Source organism: Neomonachus schauinslandi, chromosome 13 (assembly GCF_002201575.2).
Source record: "Neomonachus schauinslandi chromosome 13, ASM220157v2, whole genome shotgun sequence".
NCBI lineage: Eukaryota > Metazoa > Chordata > Mammalia > Carnivora > Phocidae > Neomonachus > Neomonachus schauinslandi.
Window position 1 is genome coordinate 82,374,862 of NC_058415.1, and position 26,805 is coordinate 82,401,666.

At 44.1% G+C, this 26,805-nt stretch overlaps 1 protein-coding gene across 1 annotated transcript in view; it reads right to left on the reverse strand.

Annotated features, from left to right (window-relative positions):
• Positions 1-26,805, reverse strand: part of DENND1A (DENN domain containing 1A) — a 502,559-nt gene that overhangs the window by 193,474 nt on the left and 282,280 nt on the right. The window contains exons 10-11 of the mRNA XM_044920818.1: positions 25,461-25,561; positions 8,357-8,402 (exon numbers count right to left, since the gene is read on the reverse strand). Of these exons, the coding sequence (XP_044776753.1) occupies positions 8,357-8,402; positions 25,461-25,561 (147 nt within the window). The remainder of the gene's footprint in view (positions 1-8,356; positions 8,403-25,460; positions 25,562-26,805) is intronic.

Sequence of the window (26,805 nt, forward strand, 5' to 3'; positions counted from 1 at the left end):
AGAGAGAGAATGAGAGACAGAGAGCATGAGAGGGAGGAGGGTCAGAGGGAGAAGCAGACTCCCCGCGGAGCAGGGAGCCCGATGCGGGACTCGATCCCGGGACTCCAGGATCATGACCTGAGCCGAAGGCAGTCACTTAACCAACTGAGCCACCCAGGCGCCCCGAGAGAGAGAATCCTCAAGCAGACTCCCCACTGAGCACGGAGCTCAATCCCAGGCCCCCGAGACCATGAAACCAAAATCAGGAGTCAGACGCTTAATCGACTGAGCCACCCAGGCGCCCCTTGAACAGGCATCTCTTAAGAAGACAACACAATAATTCTTTGTACAGAGTAGTCTAACTATGTGATGCAGTAATAATACCCGCCCCCCACCCCCCAGAAAAAGACTGACCTCTTGGTTCAACAAAGGAGCTTGTTTAAAGTTACCTTGACCTTCACTAGACGTTAGCTAGGGCTAGAATTTGAATCCAGGGGCACCTAACTGTAGAGCCCAGGAGTCCTTTCCACTCTGCTACACAGCCTCCCCATGTGCTGCTCCTTTTCTTAATCTGACAGGATTTTGATTAGTTCAAGCTTCTCTTAGGAACAGTTTATAAACTAAATTTTCTTTGAAGTCAATTTTCACATTGCTAAGCAGAACTTACATATAATGACTGGCTAAGTGATGATAGGAAAATTGGCAAACAAGAGCATCAATGATGGTTTCACATTTTCTACTGGGATTCTCCCTCATAAATTACTCAGTTTTTCTAATCTATAACAGAGGCTTATCTCATCTCACAAGAGAACATTTCAGTCACAACAAATTAGACTGAAAATGTACTACTGACTGCAAGAGATACTTAAATCAGCCAGAAGTACTTGTTCCCTTTGATTACATAAATTACTACTAGAGCTTTAAATTGTTTTATATTAACTAATTCCAACATTAGGATGAGTGACATTTAAGAATCACACTCATTTTAAAAGTAGATGCCACGGGAAGAGGAGAGCGCTTCCAGGGGAAACCCAACAGGCGAAATGCAGGAGCTCCTTCAGGCCCTAAGTTGAACAGAGCTGCCGAACTGTCACTCTGAATGCTGCGCATGTGACAGAGACTCACATGTGATGTTCTGCATGATAACAAATAGTATGCTGAGGAAATTCCCGCAAAACCAAGTTACTGTCCAACTACTTTTTTCTTTATATGATAAAGCAAGTGCCAGCAAGTGATCTAAACTTCATGCCTCACTGCAAAGAATAATGCTTGATATAGTGTTTTTAAAAAGCTCTTCACATCCACTTTATCAACTAAAATCTCACAACTCCTTGAGACAGGTAATATAAACTTAATTTTACTGGGGAGAGAATGAAGTCGTGGAGAGGCTAAGTAACCCGGCCCCAGATACAAGTGTACTCAGATCTCTTCTCTGGAAGCATGTGAGGCTGCCAGATGTGTCTCTCCCATCCCCTCACCACAATCCCCAGTGCATGGCATGGGGGCCACCCCGAGAAGGAAAAGCTCATGCAAAGCTGGGGCCTCTGCCCAGCACAGGGACAGGGCTAGGTATGATCCACACAGCCTGAGGAGAGGTGCACAGAGCAGAGGCTCTGGGTCCTCACAAACCCACCGTAGCGGAGGGACTGGACAGAAATTACTTTCCCTGAGCCTCAGCTTCCCCATTGGCAAATATGGATACCCCCTGCCTGGCAGGGAGACCCAGAGGAATGCTCGAAAGTGAAAACGGGTAAAGTACTTGGCACAGTGTCTTGTGCTGAGCAAGGATTCAGAAGATGTCCCAACCCTTTCCCCTTCTTGCCAAAGCTCTCCCCGTGAGCCTGTGACTAAAACTGCCAGGTGGAGTTTTTCATGCAAGTATCACCTTCTTATAAAGCAAGAATAGGATTATTTAGCACTAACAAATAAATCTCACAAGGAATTTCTCAATTCCTGTGCGGATACATCCATAAGCCACCACTTACATCTGAATATAATCATGGCTCAGAGTTTTGCATCAATCTCAGCATCAACAAGTGTGAACTATATCTTATTACTTTCTACCTGTGGAGGCCTGTGAAGAAGCAAAATGGCACAATGGTAAACAGGAAACACTCTTCTCCACTCACTATGAAACTGTGTAAAAATAAATTTATGTATATAAAAAAAAAGGCGAACAAAGGATTAAAGACTTTCTATGCTGAGGGAAAAATGAAAAGAAAAAACGAGTTAAAATTGTGCCAACTCATTTGACAGAAATTCGGGTTCTTTGAGATGCATAGGAAAAAAAGAAAGGTTATTTTTCTTTTCTGTAAATAAGTAAATGCTGTGATTTTTGTGTGGGAGCCCGCCAGTTACACCAGGAGCCCCACTGCAGATGCAAATGCTGCCTCTGGCTCCCACAGACCAAAAAGAGCTCTGACTTGGTCCCTGGATGTGGTGGCCCAGTGCTGTGCCAAGCATCTGGTGCATCTGCAAAATCAGGCTCCTAGACGCTCCCGCCAAGCCTCCCCAGGTAAAGGATGGAGAGAAAGAGAGAGGAAGCTGTGACCTTGGCCTCGTGCCCTCATGTACCTATCACATGCCTCCTGACATTGCAGTGTGCTGGGAGAGGTGGCTAGGGGCCTGTGAGCCTGGTTTCTGGGTCTCACTCCCCCTGTTCTTACCGCCTGAACTATCACTTAGTATACAATCTAAATTTATGTCCTCAAACTGGGCTGTAGAAAGAATATCTAATTCATAAAAAAGTACTTGGAAACAGGGAGGAAAAGACAAAATCTAGTAAAAGTGGTGCTTAAACCCCTGAAGAAAGTCATCAGCACAAACACCTCTGCCACAGCGTGGTAGCAAGGGGCCAATCGGAAGCTTGGGTTGGGATGCTAACACATCTGAATTTTATATATATGGTCGTGGTGTGTAATTTACTAAAGAATTACCTTGATCTTTATAAATATCAATTTACTTTATTAACATGGTTAAGCAGTTTCCAAGCATTTTATATGGAAGGACTGTGTTTCTAATGGCCCAGAAGGAGAAGGCCTGACCATGTCCCTCCCCTATTTACACACTTCAATGGCTCTCCATTGCCCTATAAAGTTCAAACTCTTTAACAAGGCTTACAAGGCCCTGGATGGCCCGGCTCTTGCCTGCCTACCTCAGCTCTCCTCTCTCCTTTCAGCTCTGTGCTCCTGTCCGATACTGAACTACTCATACTTTCTGGAAAACTCCATGGTGTTCATTTTAAGTCTTTGTTGATGCCGTTCCCAGTTTCCCTGGTTTCAGTTTAGGTAGTCCCTTCCTCTCGGAAGCACGCCCCTCAAGGCTAGATGTGGTGTCTGCCTTACCAGACCCATGGCATCCCAAATTCACTGCACTTACTTTCCACTTGTCTGCATCTGCTCCAGACAAAACCCTGTGAAGGCAGGGATTATGTGACATTCACCATTTCATACAGAACTCCTCGCATGATGCAGTGCCTGGGTACTCAGAAGGATCTCGAAACATTCCTGTAGAAGGGGATGTAGACTGCATCCTACCACAGGCCAGGCCCTGGGACATGCTGGGCACATACAGGACTCCCTTATTTAATCCTTACCACAATCCTAAAAGATGGATACTAACCACTATTCCAGATGAAGAAATTAAGATACAGAGAGACAAGGTATCATGCCCGAAATTCCTACAGCAGCGGAGCGGTCCAGCAGGGGACTGACAGTACGTTCAAACTCTACAAAAGTGCTGCTCCCCTCCCTGACATAATCTCTGGCACTGCAAACCAGGAGACAACAGGGCGAGCACAAACCAGTTTTGTTGACATTCTCCTTCCCCAGGTGATGAGGATGATGAGCCTGGTAACCTAAGTGTCTCTGAAACAGAATTCAAAGCCATCAGCTTATCAATGTAAATGGCTTTAAGGCCACTGAGGAAATAAAAACAGCAATGGTTGTTGATCTCTGTTGAACTCTATGTGCCAGGCACTGTGCGAGGCACCCAATAAGCATTACCTCACTGGATCCCCCAACGGTCCTTTAAGGGAGAGACGGCCATTGCCCTCACTTGATACATGAGACAACGGAGGTTAAGAGGTCAATTACGGTTCCCAAGATCGCATAAGCAGGAAGGAGGGGAGCCAGCACCCAGAGCCCACGTTCTCACCACTATGCTTCACTGCCTCTCTGTAGAGGTGCAGCAGCAGCTACAGGCTAACCCAAGCCTCTGCCTGCAACCGTGCCAGGGCTATTGCCTTTCCTGCCTCCTCCCTGAGCATTCTGCCACCGGGACTGATACATACATGATATCCTGCATCCATCCCTCATGTCGCTCTGAGGCCTGGACACAAAGCATTGTTTGTGAGGCTTGGAAAGGAAAGTCTTCATTTACCAAACAGGAGAAGCACCATCGACCAGATGTGACCTGGCGCCTGCTACCAGCCATGGCGCAGAAGAGGGGCGGCAGAAACGTCTCCTGAACCGAACTGAGGTTGAAAGAATGAAAGGAAACAGCCACTGTGTAATCTGGCCACGTTTCGGTACTTCCTAGCTGCCAGCTAACGAGATCATTCTCTCCAAGAAGAAACTAGGTCTATGCCAATAGCCTTGGCTATCCTGCTAACTTACCACTAGCCTCAAATTAATGTTTGCTTAAATGAGAGAAAGAATATAAAAAGGCAGAAGGAGGGGTAAGAATCACGATCAACTATAAACTTGTCACTTTAGAAGGAAGGAGGACTCTTTAAGGGGACGAGGTTACCATTTAACACACAGCAAGGGCATCCTGGTAGAGCAGGAAGACCAGAATGAGGTCTTTCCCCAAAATAACTTTTTTTCAAATGAGAACACTAGGTTATAATTTATATTTCCTTTTGTGCAACAAATTTGAGTGTCATAAAAATGGTTAAAAAGTCTTCCTATGGTAGCTTTTTCTAAACTTTTATGAACATCTGCCACATTCATTTGAAGTTTAAAAAATTCTGGCACATATGCAAAGGCATAATAAGGTGCCTATAGCTTTCAAGAAAAAATAACAAGACAGTCAAAAATAAGCTTTTTGCTGAATTGCCAGTAAGAAAACTAGTGTGCGAGATGAGATGGGCCTTCCCGAGCTCCCTCCTTAAAGAGCTTTCCTTTGGCCCCAGGTACGAGCTCCTCCCCGAGCATTACAGCCCATAGTTCCTGGAAGAAATCTCAGGAAAGCATTTCTCTCCCTTGAAGGGTATAATAGAACCAGATAAACCCAATCAAAAGGAACGACTAGAGCACTTGGAGTCTGAGCTGAAACCCACGCGAGGAGATAGACTCAATCCCATGATTGGGTAGTTCATGGCTGCCCAACACACCCAGGAAAGACGACTTTGTCTGGAAAGTGGCTTGGCTGGCCTCAAGAATGGGGCGACAACTATTTCTGTTTTTCTTTCAGTGCTGACCACACAGGAGTTCAGCATGGCATACCCCTCCCCAAGTTCAAACAGGTCTAAGATTTATCTTGCCTGGTGCTTCCTGAACCTTCTAAGCCCTTCAAAGGCTGAGGAGAGTAGACTTGCACCCATTTACCTAAACGCAAAACTGTGTCAAATTTTAGCTTCAAAATTTATGTATATTTTGCACTGCATGTTTTACTACCAAAGGCCTTTTCAAAAATGCCTTATAATCATATAAAAAGTCAAAAATTTACTCCATCTTTAAGTAAAATTATAGTGCTGGGTTCCCTGGAAATTGTGATGCCTATTGGAGGCTCTAAATGTGTTCCGGATTCCAGTTTTCCAAGCAGGCACTCAGTCCTTTTCAGAAAGCACCTGCTCGGCGTCCTGCTAAGTGCTGAGGACACCACACGAACGAAGCACAGTCTTTGTTCTCAAAGAACTCATACTCCTAGGGATGACAGAGAGGACAGAGAAGCAGACAGCTATCATCCAGAGCAAGAGGTACAGGAAGTGAAAGATGACAACTGGGGGACTTTTGGGAAGAACTGGAGAAGGGCAGGCTTAGCCACGGGGGTGTTGGGGGGGGCGTGTGTGTTTAGGGATCACTGAGAGCACTTGCTAGCAAGGGACAGTGAGGGGACATGAGGCACAACAGCAGCGGAGACTGAGCAGATGTGGGGAGGGCAGAGAGAGGTGGGCCGTAGAGGTGCAGGGACCAGGCAGAAGGCACTCCTCCAGATGTCGGGACTGTGCCCTGAATTTCATCTCCATCTTCATCCCTCCACAGCCTAGCAAATGTCTGGAACACAGAGGCCTGCATTTTGCTTATCAAATGAATGAGGAAGGCTTCATAAGAATCCAAGAGAGCAAAGAAAAAAGGTCAGTGAAGGCAGTGAGGAAGGAACAGGGTGAGAGTCCAGTCAGAGACGCGGTCGCTACTTAGAGAGAAAGAACTGAAGAAGAGGAGCCCTCAGCCATGCTCCACATGTCCCACCTTGGTGCCTTCTCAGGCAGCGGTGCCACTCACAGGGATGGGGAGCACCGGAAGGCCGTGCGTGCGTGTGTGCGTGTGTGTGTGTAATGCATTGTTTGGGGAAGTCTGAGTTTGAGCCATCTGTAGTACATTAGGTGACAGTCAACTGGCACTTGAAACTTTGCATCTGAAGTCCACAGAAAGGGACGCCAGTGTTAGAATCACAGCCGAGAGTCACTGACATTACCTGCGTAGCTGAAGCAAAAAGCCTTACTCGAGAAGACTAGAGGGCATGTGGAGAAGAAAAGCAAGCTAAGACTAGAAACGTGGACAATGCTAAAGGTAAAGACACATGAAAAGGAGTCTGAAAAAGCCTGTGCTGGAACACTCTGGAAGGCAGGAGGAGGGGCAGGAAAGAGCTGTGGACTCTGATAGACCAAATGGTCTTTAGATTCGTGTTTCAAACTCTGCAAGAACAGGCATGAAAGGTCAATGAGAAAGGATTTGCTTCCAATTTTTCACACAGGAGCTTTGAATACACCCCTAAACTTGACAAACAAAGGTAAAACACAGAAGAAATCTCTTCAATCTGATCTAAATACACCATCCAAGATAGTCCATAAACTGTGTACTGTATGTGCTCAGGGCTGGGTGATGACAAGGAGGAACTGTTAACAGAATGTAGGAGCCACATGGCCGTCCTGTCAAATTAGAAATTTGAGCAGATTTCTGTGGTCTATTTTGATCAAGATTCTCAATGTCAAACAAACAGGTTTTTCGATAACCAACTTGTTTCATTTTCGTAAGCACAATAGCACAGCGTGCAACAGTTAGTGAAGAAGCAGGTGGTCCTCGTCGACGTGAAATGAAGGGAACAGAAGAAGAGAAGTAGCACTTCCTTTAAGACATGCAAAGCATCATCACAGACGGACATGGCTCTAGATTTTCCCTCTGAGAGCGTATCTCCTGTGCAAAACAGGCAAGCCCCCCACCTCCCACCCCATTTTGCTCTAGTACAAATTTAAACTCTCTCTTGAGAAGGGAAAAGCTTAAGGTTCATGTCTACGAACCAATGGCACTTACAAAAGCACAGAAAAGTCCTTTAAAAGAACTGCTATCTAATTGGTACAGCCATGCAGAAAGCAATCTGGCACCAGATTCATAGCTTTGACCAAGCATTTCTACTTTGGGGGTTCTGTGCTAAGGAAATAAGTCAAAATGCAGATAAAGCCTTATGCATAAAGATGTTCACTGAAATGCTATTTATAATAGCGGAAAAGGATAAACAACCTAAGTGTCCAACAATAATAGGAAAATGGTTAAGTTGTGGTATATCCAAACAGTGGGCTCACAGGCAACAAATTAAAAATTATTATTACTGCGAGTAGATTAAAAACATGTAGACATCCCCATGCCATAATGTTAAGTGAAACAGACATAAAATTATACACACACACACACACACAACCAGTTATGCACATTCATACAAAATATATATTCACAGAATATAGACTAGGAGGAAGAATAATGAAATGCTAACAGTAGTTGAATCTGGAAATAATGGTATTGTGGATAATTTTAACTTTCTTTTTTGTACTTCCTTATACCACATGCTCTACAATGAAAACGTAATACTGTTACAGTGATTTAGAATAAACATCATTTTGAAAAGCAAGCAATTTCCCTTCCCTCATTCAAACCCTTAAAGAACCCCTTCCTCCTGCCTCTTTGAACCTCACTCCCTCATCCATGAAAATTGACAATCTCCAAGCAAAGTGGAAAAACACTGGAAACCAGAGCCCAGTGGAAAGGGTCTCCGCTGAACGCTCAGCTCTGTGCACCTGGGAGAGGGCTGCGTATGAGGTGTTGCTTTGACATGCTCCCATGTGCAGAGCTGTGAATCCAGAGACTGTGTCTTTTCCACTGCCACATAGCAAAACAAAGCTGCAAGTAGAGAGATCTGGGGAGGAAAGGCGCCAACTTACCTCCATTAAACTTAAATGGATTCCTATGAGGTAGGGCATGGGAGCACTGTGAAGAGAAACAGAGACACACAGCTGCTTTAATGTCTGTTGCTTCCGACAGAAAATTACAGATGGTTCACTATTTGGAGAAAAACTGTTTTAATAAACGTATGCACAGTTACATTTCCTTTCACAACAAAAATCCTAAATGTGACATTTTGTTCCCAAGCCTAGAAACTTCCGGAGAATTTCAAAATGTGGGCAGCCTGAGAAGCAGCATGGGTGGTGGGAAGAGCACCGACCTTGGCGTTAATCCCTCAGGAGCAGCTCTGTGACTACACAGCCTCAGTTGGCTTATCTTTAAAATGGGATACTGGAATCAAACTGGCAGCTCATGATCAGAACAAGAGAGAATACACGTCAAATGATTAGTATAGTTCCTGGCACAAAAGGAAACTATTATTGCCACAATTATGACAGAAAAAGCAGTTAACAAGGTTGAATGGAAGGCATGATGCGTTTCGGCGAAAAATGATTGTTTTATTTGCTGTTTCCTTCTGCCATCCAGAGATGTGATCTAACTGTCCATTCTGACTGGCCTAAGTACGTGAGGAACTTCGAGCAAGCCTTCCCCCACCAAGTGCACACATGCCATCCAATGACACCACAGTTCACAAAGCCCATTTCAACTGCTTCATTCACAGGGAGGGCAATGGTTCCCTAAGTCAGTGACTGAGCAGGTGTAGAGAACCCAACTCCAAAGCTCTTAAAACCTGGGCATTATGTACTGATTTCCTTTAGTTTCAGGAGTGTGTGTGTGTGTGTGTGTGTGTGTGTGTGCTCACACACATTATCATTTATGATGCTACTTACCGATAAATGGGTTAAGCATTAAATGAGGAAATTCAAAGTCATCTTTCCTAATCCATGCAACAATGGCATAAGGTAGGCGTTATCCCCATTTTACAGAGGAGAGAACAGCCCCAGAGAGCTTAAATCCCTCCTCTAAAGCCATAAAACAAAGGAAGCAGCAAACCTGGGAGGACTCTGAAGTTTCTTCTTCTGGGCCATGCGGACTTCATAACACTGAACCTAAAATCCCTGGGCCCACCTCCCATCAATGGGACAGTAGGGGAGAGAGGTCAAGAAGTAGGAGGAAGAGAATGAGCGGGCACCTTTTCCCCAGGTCTCTCCAGTACGTAACACATCCTATGAAAGGTGCAAGAGTTATTCTGTGAGCCTAGAGCAAAGATACCTGGCTCTGATCAAGGTGACCAGGCACCTTTCCTCTGGGGCAGCCAGGAGACTGCAAGTGGATCTGCAAGGATGGCTTTTCTTGGGAACAGGGTGGGGGGAGCCAGAGGGGTAAGAAGTGAGAACACAGAGGTGTGCTTTCACTTGAATACTAAGGAGTTTAGGCTTTATCCTGAAAGCAATGGGTAGGGAATGAAGGTTTTTAAACGTCAGATGTGCATTTTAAAATTGCTCAAACATTTAAAAATAAGAGAGGGCACAATTCCCTCATCACCATTCAACAAATAAAATTCTTCAAGCAAAAATCCTTTCCCAGAATATAAAATGTCCTCCTTACTACAGATCTCAGCAGTAACATATCTTGGGAGCCTGTAAAACAGACTTGAATATTAGCAGCACAGTTTGGGAACTATTCTTCTAGAAGACTTTTGTATTTGATAATAGCCAAAGAAAGAATTATACACACAACTGCAGTGAAAGTGGAGTTGTCTTGTCTTTGCTTTCTTCTTCTTCTTCTCTCCTTTTTAAAAAAAAGGTATCTGCTGTGCACATTCAGCTTCTCTTCGCTTCTAGGGGCAAGGAAATGCCCTATGATATTTTTTTCGCTTAAACTGTAAACCATTAGTTTAGCTGCCAGCCAAACAAATGCTCAAACTTCCCAGTGTGCCGGGCTCTGCTGTCCAAGCTTTTTCTAGTGTACACTGAAATGAATGTGTTTCTAATTAAGTAGCTTCAGGAACACGACAGCTTCAATGTCAAAAATACAAAGTCTGAACCCTGGCAGGAAGTCTTAAGACTGCAAATGTCTCATCTAGTGGAACCTTGCCTAATGTAATGAAAGGAAGCAGGAAGAGTGCAGAATTCCAGAAAAATGGCCACTTATTAATTTGTCCAGAAGCACAGCCTAACACAGAGAAGGGAGAAAAACTCCAATCCATAATATTTAACCAAATCTCATCAACTTTTCCAGCTCCTACGTTAAATCATGCAAATGACAAAGGATGTGGAGTTTTAACTAGAATTTCAGAACTGAAATTCCAGCAAATGAGTTAATGTACAGAAAAAGACCGTTCAAACAAGTGTGAGAAAGAGGTGAAAATAAATACTGCAAAAGTCTCTGTATAACTAAAGGCTCTTACCTGAAAAAGAAATGTTTTCTAGAATTTTAAATATGTAGGTTTTAATGCCATGCCCTTTTGTCCTGCAATAAAAATCAGTGATACTCTGAAAGAGAGGAAAAGGAGTCTTGCAGAAGTGACTACAGATGCAAAATGGGACAAAGTGGGACTCACCCTTCAGGTATCATTAGGTAGGCATTTTTTTTAAGCCCAATAATTTCCCAAAGAGTAATTACGGCCTATCATAGATGTGCAATTTCTTAGCCAAGTACTGTTAGGGCTGCAACAGCTCTGTATTTAGAAAATATTGAAAGCACATTTACTCTGAAATCACAGCAGCTCCATGTTTTGTATAAATGCAAATTTAGACAAATACCTTTTACACTGTCATCATTTGCTTACAAAGCCTCAAATACTTCCCTGAATTGACTGCATTTTGCTCTGCAAAGATACTAATTACAGATTCCAAGTGGGGAGAGGAAAATGGGGGAAAAAAGGAAACACAGAGTCTCCTTAACATCTCAATGTAGCAAATATGTAACTGGGTAATTCTAGGTGTGTTCTGAAAATTTCTATTCTCAGTAAACCTCAAAGTTATTGTAGCTATTGACTCACTTTCTTTGGAAACCTCTTTCCTTTGGCTTTTTATTGTAAAGAGAAATTTGGGGGAGGGGGATCATATCACCTTAACGCTACTTTTATTTTCACACTTTTCTTATCCAGTATTGGCCCACATTAACAAACATATTTATATCTTCGAAATTATAGAGTGCATACATATTTTATTGTTTTCTCATTGGCCACGTTAACGTCTCCCATATTAGACTACAATCTTTGTGATTAAAGACTGTGTAACATTCCACCAGCTATGGATATGCCTTAATTTACTGCACCCTATTTCCAGAGTTAGATATTAAGTCACTTCCGACTTTTCACTATAAGTCATGCAGTAATGAAAATGAACAACTTCATGGGCATGAATTCCCAATCATGGAATTACTAAATCAAGAGGCAGGGCTCTGTGTGTGTGTGTGTGTTTTTTTTTTTTTTTTTTTTACACCTTTTGTTATTTTTTGGCAAAGTGCCTCCTAAAAGGGCAGGGCTGGTGTGTGTGTGTGTGTGTCTGTGTGTGTGTGCGTGTGTGTGTGCGCGTGCGCTATTGGTTTTGTTTTGGTTTTTTTTTACACCTTTTGTTATTTTTTGGCAAAGTGCTTCCTAAAAGGGCAGGACCTGCCCCACTGGAAATCTTCCAGGACGGTTGCAAGGGTTGGAGATAACCCATGAAGTGCCTGTTACAGGAGCAGCACACGGTAGGCTCAGTAACTTCTCATGCCCAGATGGGTTCTCTCTGAGGCCCTGACATGGCTGGTCCCACTGGACCCATTCGCTTAGCACCCGAAGAATGATTTCTTGTTCCTGCCCTGGTTACCTGGCAAAGCCCTGGTGAGGACAGTCGAGACTCCCTTATGAGTGTGAGGTGCTTGCTGGGCATCAACAGGCACATGTCCTGCTGACACCAAGCACACACTCGTCACCCTTCTACTCGCTGAGCTCAGTAGGCTGCTTGACACTTTCTTCGGAAGGCAACCTTTACTCTTGGTTTTATATACCACCAAGGATGCAAAAGACCACAAGCAAACTGTAATTTGTTACTTCCTCACTACTTACAATGACAAAATTTAAAAACCACCTATCACTCTTGATCACTCACCTTAAAAGGAAAATACAGCAAAATACGTTTGTTTAAGCGATTCCTAAAACACTCCTTCAACATTCGGAGTCCGACCACCCTGCATCATTTTGATTCAGTCATCAGTGTGCGTGTTTTCCCAAGGGTATCTCAGTAACAAGACATAATCCAACTTCATCTAGAAGCTACCGTCCTTTATTAGGTCCCCCAAAGAACTTGCTTGTTGCTTCTCAAGAACACAGCAATGCAAATATCTGTTTGACTAATAGCAAATGAACACCGTGCTGCTTTACTCTGGGTGCCTTTCAGTATTCGCAGTGACTGCATCTCAAAGCCGATTCCGAGTGCGATTTTGGAGACATTGTAAATGGCAATTAGACACAACATGTGTGGAACCAAGAGTGCACATAATTAAAGCGGTGGTCATATTAACAGCTCTGACCAAGTTCACACACAGGCAGGCCACAACAACCGTGTCACAGCTGCCCTGTGGCTGGCCGCAACTGCGGGATGCCATCGTGCATCTCTGAACAGCGGAACAGCGTGGATCTCTATTAGGCCTTCGTTCTCGGGAACTACTGCACTATCTGACTTCATCAGTTACATCCTGGAAGAGCAGAAACTACTCTTTCTTCCTTCTTCCCTGCGAAGGAAAGAACGTCTGTTGCTGGTGTCAAGGCAGTGACAATATAATGACCTTGACCTGAAAGGTATGTTTAATTTGAATCCTATTAAGGGGAAAAGGAACATTATAATATTTATTGAGCTACTATAACCCAGCTGCTTTTATGCATTATTTACACAGAATCCTCAAGATAACTCTCCAAGGTAGTGCTATTATCCACATTTTCAGACTGGGAAACAGGCTCAGAAAGGTGAAGTAAGTTGCCCAAGGTCACACAGCTAGTATAGGGAAGCTGTAATTCAAACCCAGGGCTGTCGGATGGCCATGCCCAGGCTGTCCCACAGCACACGCTCAGTACTTAAGCCAAAAGATGTGCTGGTATACCAAGGGGGCTACTCACCCAATCCTCCTATGAACTCAGGCCTGCGACGTAGAGAACTTTCTTACAGGTAAGTTCTATGTACGAGCTCACTCCCAGCATGAATGTGGCTCCTGCAGACTTATTAAGGGTCTTGCAGCCCCGTTCATTATTACTGCACATTCACAATTTGTTTAATTCCTTTCCCCAGACAACTAGAGCCCTCTTAATTATGTTCCCCTGAGGTGAGTGGCTACTAATGGGAAAAGAGTCAGGTGAAATAAAAGAACACTGGCTGCTCAAATACATAAAATACAGCTTCCCAGACAAAGGGGGAGGGGCGGGGGATGACCTGCGGAGAGGTGGGAGGGCCCCCACCCCAGGTGAGCAACACCTCTTTGACCCCAGTAAGGAATTAGCTAAGAGCTGCCCAGGGACTTGGAAGGTCCACTGTGTTGCTTTTCTTTCCCCCATAAAAATGCACAGTCAGCATTACAGTTCACACGCTGCAGTACCCAGTCCACCCCTCAGAGGCACGCACCTCCTTAATCACATATCCCGACTGGCCAAGGGGAGCCCGTAAGTCTTTCCTCAGTTCACTACTTTTTTTTTTTTTAAATATTTTATTTATTTATTCATGAAAGTCAGAGAGAGAGAGAGAGAGGGGCAGAGGCAGAGGAAGAAGCAGGCTCCCCGCCTAGCAGGGAGCCCGATGCGGGACTCGATCCCAGAACCATGGGATCATGACCTGAGCCGAAGGCAGACGCTTAACCATCTGAGCCACCCAGGTGCCCCTCAGTTCACTACTTTTAAAGGAAAGGAAAACTCTGAAAGAAGTCTTCTTCATTTGAGCTTTTCTTTCTTTTTTTTTTGGAAAAGAAACAAAAGTGTAAACACAGCTTGTCCCTTGTAGATTCTGCTCTGAAATAAGGAGACAAGAGGTGGGAGAAAAAGCACCATCAAAGACCTCACAGCACGTCTTGTCAGAGAGCACTCAGCATCATAGCTCTGGTCTCACCGAGAGTGACCAGATGGACGGCGGACAGGCCGATATCCTGGCTGGTGTGCATAGGGAGTCGGGCCCAGCAGCCACCGTCTACTGCACCCCTGCCAAGAGCCAGCACCGGGCTAGGGGCTCAACGGGCATTTTCTCAGCAGACCCTCACCACAACAGTGTGAGGCAGGTACGACTGCTCCCAGCACTGTACAGATGAAGAAATGAAGGTCATGCAGGTCACACAACTCGTCAATGGCAGAAGAGACTAGAACCCAAGTCCCTTCTGCTGAGACAAAACGAGCAGACTGTTTCCCGGAAGCCCAGCCTTTGCACAGCTGGTGGAAGGAGGAGGGAAAGGAGATGAGGTCGTCCCTACTCTGCTTGCTGAGGGCTGGTCAGCAGCTATGCCAAGTCACAGGCCCCGTCACGTCATGTCTAGGCACCCAGCTCCCCGCCTCCCCTCACCATAGGAATCCTCCTGTCCTAAATTTCTCTCTGAGCCCTTCGTCAGGCGGTGTCCCTGGGCCCCAAGCCCTCCTCCTTCAAGTCCTACTGAACCTCTGCTGCCCATCAGAGCAGAGCACCACTTCTCACGTAACCCCGGTGGTTGCGAACACCTCCCTTTTTAGAGGCTTTTGTGTGGGTTGCCCATTTGGCATAAAGCACATGTACATGTGCATGGTTCTCCTAGACTGTCAGTCACAGGAGAGCCGAACGGTCTCCCGTTCGCAGAGGCGACCACGTGCTGAGCACGGAAGAACAGCGACAGCGGGGCAGCTACATACTGAGTGCGCACCAGACACCAAGGGCTGTGCAGCAGGCTTTAGCCACCTTATCTCATTTAATCCCCAAATAATCCTATTTATACCATCCATTTTATAGATTAAAAAAAGGATTCCCAGAAACCTGCCCATGGTCACAGTTAATGGTGATTCCAGCTCAAATCCTTCTACTTCAAAGTCTCTTATACTACTCCTGCTTAATATTCTCTTAACCATTATGCTACCTTAAGAAAAAAAAACAACAACAATTATTTGACAATTGTAACTGAAAAAGCAAACAGCAAGTGGATACTTCATAGAATAAAACTGTTTGCCTTACTAGCTTAAATGAATGGATATTTTTTCTTCTAAGTAAGATTTAAAGCAATTTAATACAGTAACAAGAGCAGGAAAAGAAATAGGGCAAAGGGAAGAAACGTAAGCCGGGGTGAAACTGGTGCTCTAGTTGTGTGCTGGGAGGTTTCTTGCACACCTGCTGCGAGGGCCACAAATTTGGCTCTGAGCACTCCAGGGAGAAACGGGATTATAATAGGCTTCATGGTGTCCATAGAGAAAACTCAACTAGTCATTCAGGAGCTTGAATTTGAAAAAGGCAACTGGGGAGGGGAAAGAGAAAATGAACGTCTTATGGTACATCTGTTATGTGCTCAGTGTCTTGCATCTGCTGGTCAGGCAATCGACAAATATTACTGTGTGTCAGGCATCACCAAGGGCCGGGGATAGAGGACACAGCAAACAGCGCGGGTCCCCGCCTATTCGGAGCTTACAGCCAACAGCAGACATGAAATAAGCGTGTTAGTGTCTGTGTGTGCACTGAGGTAAAGGAAACACACAAGGTGCTGCGGGGCGGACCTGCGGTGACCTCATTTCATCGTGGCAGCAGTCTTGAAAGGCTGAGCTCCATAATTTACAGAGGCATCTATGGCTCAAACAGGTTAAGTGACTCGACAAAGGTCACAGCTGGTGAGAGGCAGAAAATACGGCTTGAAAAGCAGAAGGCGGTACAAAAGCCATGAGTTAATCACAGTTTTCTTAGGGGAAAAAGTATTTAACTTTGTGCCTGGTTTCCACCCGGCCCTCCCTGATTTATGAGCAATAGCCCGGGATGAGGACCCACGAGAGGACAGGAGCAATTCTAGACTGGGAGAGGCGGCACAGACTGCCCAGCTTCCATGTGTGCTCCCAACTGTGGGGCAGTGGGGTGTGCACGGGGTCGGGCACTGGGGATGGTCTGCTGATGCGACACAGGTCTATCGCTGCAGCTGAAGCGTGGGGGGTGGGGGACAGGGTACAGTGCCTTTCTCAGTGTGGGCCCTATGGCTTCCCGGGGTAACCTTGGGGCTTGGGGGAGATGCCTTCCAGAGCTCCGAGCCCCCGAACCCAACCTAAATGAACACACGAGCTACAAAGATAAGGCCTGGATGAAAACCTGGAAAGGTCAACATCAAAGCCTGAAGTGGTCCGCCCTTTTGTGCCTCCTCAGTCTACCGGAAGGAGACATACTTGGAAAACATCAGGAAGGGCTCCATGGCTAAGACCACTGTAGCAGGAGAAGTTAATCACAGAGAAAAGGTCAGGAGACAGGGCTCTCTATTGCCCCAGGGAGTTCAATGAGAACCATAACAGCCAGAGCCAGCTGCAAAGGGAAGTCTCAAGTTGTGAGCCACCAGCCGCCTATGAGACTCTCATAGAAATGCAGGAACGAATGAGGGAAGAAAGAAATGAGGAGACAGAGAAGTTTATGGATAAATCAAAAGAAAGTAAACCGCCCCCCCCCAAATGTAAAAGTTTAAAAAGAGGGAAAGAGTTCTTTTTGTTTTTCTAGGACTAAGGTATGTCACATGCCAAGATGCACAGCATCCAATTACTTCTTAGCCTAGCCTCTCAGTCTTTCAAATGTTTAAGGGTAAGAATAAACCCATTTTGTTGAGAGATCGCTCTGAGGTTAACTCTGTGCTTCATGTACTCTCCCCTGGGCCAACAACTGAGAGAGGCAGGGACGCTTATGCCAAAAGTCCTGCCCTGAGGTAAGGCACCTCCCCTGCTGAGGCATGGTGGCATCACATGGTCTGTGGCTCCTGCTCTGTTAGTGACCAGGAACACGTCTAGAATGTTTGCTGTAGAGACCACCACGCTGTGCCATAAAAATTCCACAGTTTTCTAAGTCTTGGGTCCAAGACAGGTTCCAGGTCAGGGAGGAGTGAGGAATTACATACTGAATGTGTCTCAAGAAAGGGAAAGCCAGGGGGCTCCTGGGTGGCTCAGTCATTAAGCGTCTAGCTTCAGCTCAGGTCATGATCCCAGGGTCCTGGGATCGAGCCCCGTATCAGGCTCCCTGCTCGGCGGGAAGCCTGCTTCTCCCTCTCCCACTCCACCTGCTTGTGTTCCCTCTCTCGCTGTGTCTCTCTCTGTCAAATAAATAAATAAAATCTTAAAAAAAAAAAGAAAGGGAAAGCCAGGCCAAGGCTTGGTTGTATAAGCAGAGATCAGGGACAGCCATGCTCCATGCAGGCTGGTCAGAAACTAGGACAAGGGAGGCAAGCTGTGTTGCCCCCTGTCACATCAGGCAGCAGGACTGGGCCCGGCAAGGTGAGACCAGCAGGCCAGGTTCTGACACTCAGATGTAGATGCAGGAGCAGAGGAGGTGGAGGGCCCACAGAGTGGGTAAGCTGCCATCAGGAGAGCTCCCAAAGGGCAGGTCAGTGAGCCGACAGCCACCATCCCCAACTGGGGAAGGGCCATTCCTGTGGTAGAGGGGCACTCTGTCTTCTCTAACCCTGCAAGTCTCTGCACCATTGAGGGCATGCAATGCTGAGGCTGGATGACGGGGCACCTTGGAGGGACCAAGTTAAGGGTCTGGTGCCAACCACCTACACGGCCTACTCATTTTCATAGAACATTTGCTTTCTGCCATATATGCTTCTGGAAGGTTAAAAAATGTCTATTTTTAAATAAGGACCAATTACCTTACTAACAATAAAGACTGTACTCAACATCTAATGGATCTGGAATTAATGGTGATGGTTGTACAACCCTGCGAATACACAAAACCCCCACAGAATTGTACACTTTTAAAAAGGTTAAGTGCTGCAGTATAGGAATTACATGTGAATTTAAAAAAATGGAGAACTTGAACCTATAGAACCTACAGTATCAATATAGATTCCTACCGAATCTATAGCATAGATAATGCAAAGAGCTTCCAGTCTCTTCTCTCTGCCATTTTTCCACCAGGAAGACAGTTTACTCATAAATTGTCCAAAACTTCCTCCAAAGGCTCTTGGCATCCTCGGTCTTGGGTGCTGAAGGAAATGGAGGGGCATTTAAATGTAGTGACTGTCAACACCAAACAAGTTTTTAGATGCCAGGCTTTTCATAGAGAACATATTTTTAGCTACACTCTTGGGGATGAAGAAACGGGAGGCTCGGAGAGGTTATGTGATTCACCCAAAGACATGAATTTGGTGGGACCAGAGCCAGGATTTGGACCTGAAACTTAACTCGTCTACTACTCAGCCTCTCTGTTCAAACCCCAGGGTCAAGTTTAGCCAAATCTTACTAAGGGATTTACCTGGAAATCTAGAATTTGCCTTTGTTCAACCAACACACGTTGTTTGTACACTTCCTGCCCGTCAGGCCCACCACAGACCCAACTTCCCCCCTTCTTCTGTCTGAAACTGAAATCCTGGTCCTTACCCTCTCCTACTGCTCCCAGAGGAGCACTTGTTGCCGTGCTTCCACCCCCTGAGCATTGGACCTGGTCCCTTGATGCTTCTTAGCTGAAAAAAAAATCTGTCCTCCTACTCTTGCTGGGACACCTGAATTCTCTATTTTTTTTTTAGAAAAAAAATTTTTTTTAAAGATTTTTATTTTTATTTATTTGAGAGAGAGAGATTGAGAGAGAGCACATGAGAGGGGGGAGGGTCAGAGGGAGAAGCAGACCCCCTGCCGAGCAGGGAGCCCGATGCGGGACTCGATCCAGGGACTCCAGGATCATGACCTGAGCCGAAGGCAGTCGCTTAACCAACTGAGCCACCCAGGCGCCCCATTATCAGATCAGGGACCATCTATAGATAAGCTCCTACCTTCCTGTGCCCAATGCCAGGGACATAGGAGGCACTCATAAATACTTGCTACAAAATGGAAATGACAGTTTTTGCTCACTTGGAATTCAATCTTTAACAAAACCTACATAGCCCAGACTTTGGTATATACAGAATTTTAGCCACACCTGTCTACCTAATCTACTTCCATTTTACCTGGGTGTCGTGTATTTCAACTGGATTTTGCTGGGTCATTTATATATATTCGCATTAATAGACAAACTATATATATATATATATATATATATATATACACACACAGACATATATATGTATATATACATATATATACACACATATACATATATATACAGATACATATATATGTGTATATATATACATATATATAGTTATTAGTTAACAAAAGTAGTATCTACTATTTATGGAACACCTGTTTTGTGTCAGTAGTAATTACAATTCATGTTTGACAGAAGAGAAAGGAGGCTCAGAGAGAGGTTCAGTGACCTCAAAGCTAGTAAATGGGGAAGCCAGAACCAAAGCCAGGTTTTTCTGTTTCCATCACACCACACTTCATTGATTTCTATTTCTGTCACTAAGAATATCAATAATCCCACTAACTTCAGCATCAATTTATTCCCTATGCAAAATCACTGCATTGATGAAGAGAGAGATTAGACGGGACCCAGCCCCAGTCATCCAGAAGTCACTTCATAGCTTTGTCCAGACTGATGCCCCTACATTACATGGACTCTGCACCCTGTGATCAGGCACATTCCAGACTGCTTGCTAAAAATTCTAGATGGAATACATGATGCAGCATGTGGGGATTGGGTTCAGAACCCAACATGCAACATGAATAAAGAATCTAGAACTAGCATCTCTCACACAGAATCTGAGCATGCCCACTCTGAGTGGAAGAATGGTTTCCAGAGTCAGGAGATACAATGCATTTTACAAACACAACTGCAAAATTCAAACCTTAATTGTACACACAGGATATAATTTTTGGTTCAACCATGTCCTCAAGAGCATCAGATCAAGTTAACTCTTGATCTGGCTGGCCTTTGGGGGACAGCATGAACTTGCCCTGATCTGCTCTGGAAATATTTTGTCACAAAGGCATGTTAACAAGTGTCCAGAACAACCCAAATATGCAATGCAATTTGGGAACTGACTTGTATTGTAGTCCTTATTTAGGACTACTTCTGAAAGACTAAGGCGGAAAAAGAAATTTACATGGCAAATACCATGTGGTTTCTACTGGGACCTTTTATTAGCAACATTTAATTAGCATAGTGCCCGGTACATAGTAAGTGCTCTACAAATATTTTCTGAATGAAAAACGTAAGTCATCAAGAAGCCTACATGAAAGTTTTTTTCACCAAATCTTGGTGATGGGTACAACTTATTCTCTAAAACTCTGGAGGATATTAGTAAGGAAAGCTTTAGTATCAGATGGCCTTACATTTTAAGCACAGGCTCTACCATTTCTTAGCTGTGTGACAGTGGTTTAAGTCACTAAACCTCCCTGAGCTTCAATTTCCTAATCCATGCAATGGAGCTAATAATGAAATATTATTTACGGTTTGGTTTTGAAGATTTGCAATAATGTTTATAAAGAGTATGACACACACACTACTCAATAGATGGTGATTATGATAATGAAGGGAAACGCAGATTCTCATCAGCAAGTTAATCCCTTTGTCCCAGAAATGGGCAGGCCCTCCCAACACTGGCCAAGGTCAGGGCTGCCATCAGCCAAGGTAGGCAACATTCTCATTTTCACTTTCAAAGTCAAGAAAATGGTACAGATCTAAAGTAGAAAGGAACCAGCAGCACATGTTTTTAAATATTCATAAGGGCTGGAAATGTCTTACTCCTTTCGTTTTCTCTGCCATCTGCTTTTGTTTCTTTTCTTTTCATTCTTATGCCACAGCTGCAAATGAAAACAACCATACAATAACTCAAGTTAAATAAAAAAAAAAAAAATCAAAATAAAAACAATCCGAGGGGTAAAAAGAAAAGATGAATTACAAAGTTTTCCCCTGAGCTCACAAAGCAGTAGAAGTAAGAATGTTTGACGTGAGTTAAACCTTCTGGAAACCAAAATCCATGTCCTATGTTTATAATAACCATGATAAGAGCAACCACCATTTACTAAATGGCCCCTGTGTGCCACTTGATGACCAATCTCTCTAATTCTAAAGCCACTCTTCAAAGTAGATAAATTAAACCCACTTTACAGAAAAAGATACAGCAAGTCAAAGAGATAAAATAGATTTTTAATGGTTACACAGCTAATAAGAGACGAAACTGAGATTTGAATCCAGGTCTGTCTGAATCCAAAGCCCAGGCACTTTCTCTACCATCCTCTCCAAAAATGGGAAGGGATTTGAAAAATTTAATTTGGGAAATATTTAGGGCAGACCATTTGTACTAAACGGATTTATTCAGATAATTAAAATCTGTGATTATAACTCTAATTAAAGTTAACTCAGATAATTGGCTGCTGTAATGTGCAATTAGAGTCTTCCACATAATTGTGGGGTTTTCGGCATCATACTTTCCATTTATTCACTGCGGCCCAGAGCTTTGCTCTACTGATCTCTGTTCTACCCAAGGCCGTATTATAGCTCTTGGGGTCTCTGGGCCCAAGGACCATGACTTGTGATACCAAAAGCAGGATCTGGACTCAGCCCCATTTAACATGTCTTTGTCCAGAAGCCAATGAACACCTCATCTTCAAGTGCAATGTAAAAAGCTCTCACAGCCTACACTGTTGTCCTGAAAACCCCTAGCAGCATGTACCTGAAGAAAAACTGGCAGCAGTGGTCCTCATGTGTTAATTACACTTTCGAAGTCTATTATGCATAGAAAGGGCACCTGCTGGCAGTGAAAATGACTAGAATCTGCCCTTCCTGTGCAGTGAGTAAATTGAGAGTTCATTTCTACAGGAGATAATAGTTTTCAGATTCCATTTCATGTATCCCCTGCATGGGGACATACTTAACATTTAAATCATCTGCAGAGGAACAAACCTCCTTCAAATTTACATGTTTCAAGCTCCTAGCACTTTACTTAAAATGCTAGTTATCCCTGCTGGCTCTTACCACCAAGGATTAAACTCAACAGTGGTGAAAGTCACCGAGCACTATAGAATAAAGTTATTAGCATTGACTCAAATTTCATGACATTTGTAGTTTCTGACCAAAGCAGTTGGTAGCAGGCTGAAGGTGATCAAATCAAGCCTTGAATGGAAGATCTGTTTTTTCTCTTGGGGGTCTTTTATCCACATTCTTAACATCTTGTAGTTAATAAACAGATACCAGTCTCCACTGGCCTGTAATCATCCTTTGGTCAAACGTCAAAAAAGTTCTTTTGTGAAAACAAGAGACCAGGAGAGGGACTGCTATCGTATACACAGAAACCTCCAAGATGGAGCCTAATCACAAAACCCACTCAGGCTCTGAAAAATACAAGTCTTAGCTTCTTTTGGAGTGGAAGTTGGGGTTCACAAGGACTTAGCAGCCTTCACTGTCGGGTCTTCCCTTCTAAGGTAGACCTGCCAGCATCATCGCTCTTGGGCAGGCAGTTCAGGAGAGGGCTGGAGTTAGAGAGGAAGTTGGAAAGAGGATCTCGGATCACCTTCCACAGGAAAAGAGCAAAACAGCCAATAAATCCTTTAAGCAAACAAGAAAGGAGGGCTGGAAAGAACAACTGGCTAGAATAAATACTGATTTTTTTTAAAGTGAAACTTTTCAAGTATAGAAACCATACTTTTTCATTGTAGAAACAGAATAACATAGAACAAAATAAAATAAAAATCACACTGAGTTCCTCTCCCTCCTCCCCATCACAAACCCCTGCTAACACTGTGGTGTGTTTCCTCTTAGATCTCTGCCTTTGTGTATGTGTGTGTATACATATATACATACACACACATACATATACATACATCTACATATGTATACACACATTTTTGTGTTTCACAGACACACGTTTGTTTTTATAAAAACGGAATCATTCAATACATGGTATCTATATTGGAACAAGTTACTAAACTTCTTGGGGCCTTGGTTTCCCGATCTGTGAAATGGAGCTAATGATACCCGCCTCCCAGGGTTGCTAGAGGAATTAAGTGAGATCACAGACTGGGGCATAGGAGATGTTCAACTCTGGCAGCTATTGTTACCACTGTAACTGACAAAGCCTTTTTCTCTGCACAGTTCTGGGAATGTAAGCTGCTAGTTTTAAGCTAGCTGACAATTTAGCAACCAAAGCTTTTGAAATAATAGAAAAATAAAGTCGTACTATTTGGGAGGCAGAGAAACTACAATGACGCTGCCAGGTCCTACCAACACCTGCACACAGAAGCCCATTTGTGCTCCCATCTGAAGCGCAGCATCAAAACACACAGGTGAGTCTTTTCCAGGGAGAACTCTAAGGTTTCCTCTTAAAGCACATGTCTGAGGTGAGGTGTGCGGGGGGCGGGGGGTGTCTCTCCATGGAGGGATCAGAGACGTGCATAGGGAAGGGACCTGTGTGTGTGTGTGTATGTGTGAGAGAGAGAAAGAGAGTATGGGGGCCACATGTCTGTGTGGGGGTAGGTGTCTATGAGAGTGTTCTATGTTGGGGCTGGCAGCAGGCTTCCATGTGCTAAGGGGATTGGGAATCACTGTGTGAGTCTGTCTTAGGAACATATGTCCCCTTTCTACCTTTTCTGTCTATTCCTCTCACTATCCTCCTCCACCTTTGTCTGTCCTCTTTCCCCCTCCCACTCCCCTATCTCTTTCTTCCTGTCTGAGTGTCAGTGTCCTCCTCCGCCCAGCCCCCCAGTCTTTCATTCAAACAACAACAAACACTACTGGAGAGCAAACATGGTCCTCTCCTTTGAGACACATGGCAGTATGGAAAAAACCAAGATAGTTGGTTTAGAAGCTCAAAAGGAAGCAGCAAGTCTAAGCAGAGGAATAGTCCCTTAATTTCATAGGAAGTGGGAGAAAGGCACAAATAAAAACAGCTACCTTGATAAGAAAGATACATAATTGAGAGAGAAATGAGCCGATTCACTTAGTGCTATGCACTGGAGAGGGCCACTGATTTTTACCTGATGGCCCTGAGCTACATCTTGGTTGTACACATGGCTTCTTGGGATGAGAGTGAGCCCAACACATTCAAATCAGGAGTACTGCAGAATACCCTTAAGCTCCCAGGACAATCTGGCTACTTCAGCGAACCATCTCCAGTGACAGGATTGCAAAATGGGCTGGAAGAACCCAGCAAAGATTATGACTGACCTGATGGTAAATGTCCTAAAATCATCTGTTTTTAAGTGACAGGGCTGTGACCCCTCAGTGGGTCCCTTTCTCCTGAAGCTCTTAATTTCTGGCAGGCAGTACCTTTACCCACATACGTACAGTGCTCCCTTATCAACGTCTGCTGACTTGAACTGTCTGCAGACAATGTCTTTAATCACATTATGCTACAGAAAGAAATTATTCAGAAAGAAAACAGATCCAAATCCGTTACACAGACAGTCTTTCTTGGTAATCTATCAAGGACAGACAGTGACGATATATCTGCGGAAACATTTACTGAGCCCTTACCATGAGCCAGCTTTTCTACACCGTGTCCCTTCATCTCCTGTATCATTTAGCTTTATATATTACATATGGAACAACTTCATTTTGCAGATGAGGAAACAAAGTCTTAAACCAAGGGACCTGCCCAAGGTGGTAGAGCCTGCCTGCTTTCCTTCCACTAAAATACACTTCCCTGAACAGTGAAACTCCCACCAAAAAACTGCAGGGGGTTTTGAAGTCTGGCTTGTGCGCCCAGACCACAGCTGAAAACGAGTCCTACAGAATGTGCCAGGGTATGGCTGAAACTTGAAGACCTCGGGGACCCCACTGTTCTCACCAGGCTCCAACCCATCTTGGGGGAAAAAGAAAAAAAAAAAAAAATCACACCACTCCTTGGTGCTTTGGTCTCTCCAAAGTGAGAGATGGGAAAAGATCCACGGCCTTGAACTCTGCAGAATGCAGTGGCATAGCCGAAAGCCATTTGGAAACAAAAGGGCCATGCAATCACCTGGTCTAAAATGCACGTCGTTTTGAAGTTAATAGTTTCAGTTTAATCACCAGTTGCATTACAAGGGACGGCCCTAACGTCCTCGTCAGGTGCTGGAGAAGGAGAAGCAGGGAACGGGGTGAGCAGCGGGGTGAGCAGCAGCCTTACCAGCAGTAGTCCAGCAGATGCGGAGGCAGGACGGGGATATACACGTGCTGCCAGAACATGGGGTACAGCATGGCGGCGGCCCCGTGGATGCAGGCGGTCAACTGTAATACAAGCAAACCAAAACTTCAGAGCTAAGAAATCCACATGCGGAGACGCTGTTGTTGGAGGTGAGCAATAAAATTCAATACCTACTTCTCGACATTTTTAGAAATATGAGTTAACTCAACCACTTGAATTCAAATTTAGTAAGAGCTTGCTTCTCCTAAGAAATCTTCCTCCCACCCTGATTATGAAGCTAATGCACAACGACGGTAACAAGTTTAGAAAATGGAAAAAGGGGCAAAAGAAAATAAAAGCCTTCCACTATCTGAAGATAACTTGACATTTGGGGGAATTACCAACAAAGCACTTTTATTCCCCTTTCTAATAAAATTAGGATTACTGTAAATACAGTGCTCATTTGCCTTCTTTTAAAGTTTACGTTTATTTGCTGGCATTTTCCCACATCCTTAAATATTCCTAGAAGATGTATCTTTTAATGACACTCAATGAATTTCCCACACTATATTTAACCACTCTCCCAACATTACAATATATAATCAGATCATGTCAATAATTTTTATACATGGTTCCTAGATGTAAGATTCAGAGACAGTAACTATAGTTTAAGTATAATAAATGTATTAATATAATAAATAATGGATGGAGGCTCTTTACACTCCCACAGCCATGCACTAGAATGTCCTCTCCACACCTCACCAGGGCTAAGAACTGTAGTCAAGTTAGTAGCTTTGGAAGTATATCTATTTGGATTTTATTTTTATTCCTCTGATCATGTCTAAGGCTTAACATCTTGTCATGTTTCTTGGTTATATTTCATAGATCAACGGTCTGTTCATATTCTTAGTCCACTAGTATTAGCATTTTTTGAAAGTGATTCACAAGCAAACACTGGATATACAAAGGATACTAACTGTAATGTTTCTGAAAATAACTTATCCTTCTACAATTTCCTTTGAACTGGGCAGGGGTGGGGGGGAGAGAAGGTTTAAATAATTTCACAGACAAATGTTATCCTTCATGATGGTTTCTACTGCTGTTACACTGAGAAAGGCCTCCAAATTCTTCCCCAGCATTTAACTCTTTAATCCATCTGGAATTAATTTAGGTTTAAGGACAGAGGTGAGAATTTATTTTTTCCACATAGTTAATCAATTGCCCCAGCACTGTTTACTGACTAATCCTTCCTCTCCCTCTTCTTTTGACATGCCCCTATTTCATATTCCTTCTTTTTCTTAAGAGCTAGACACAGCCTATCAGGATCTGATATAATTTAAAAAATTAG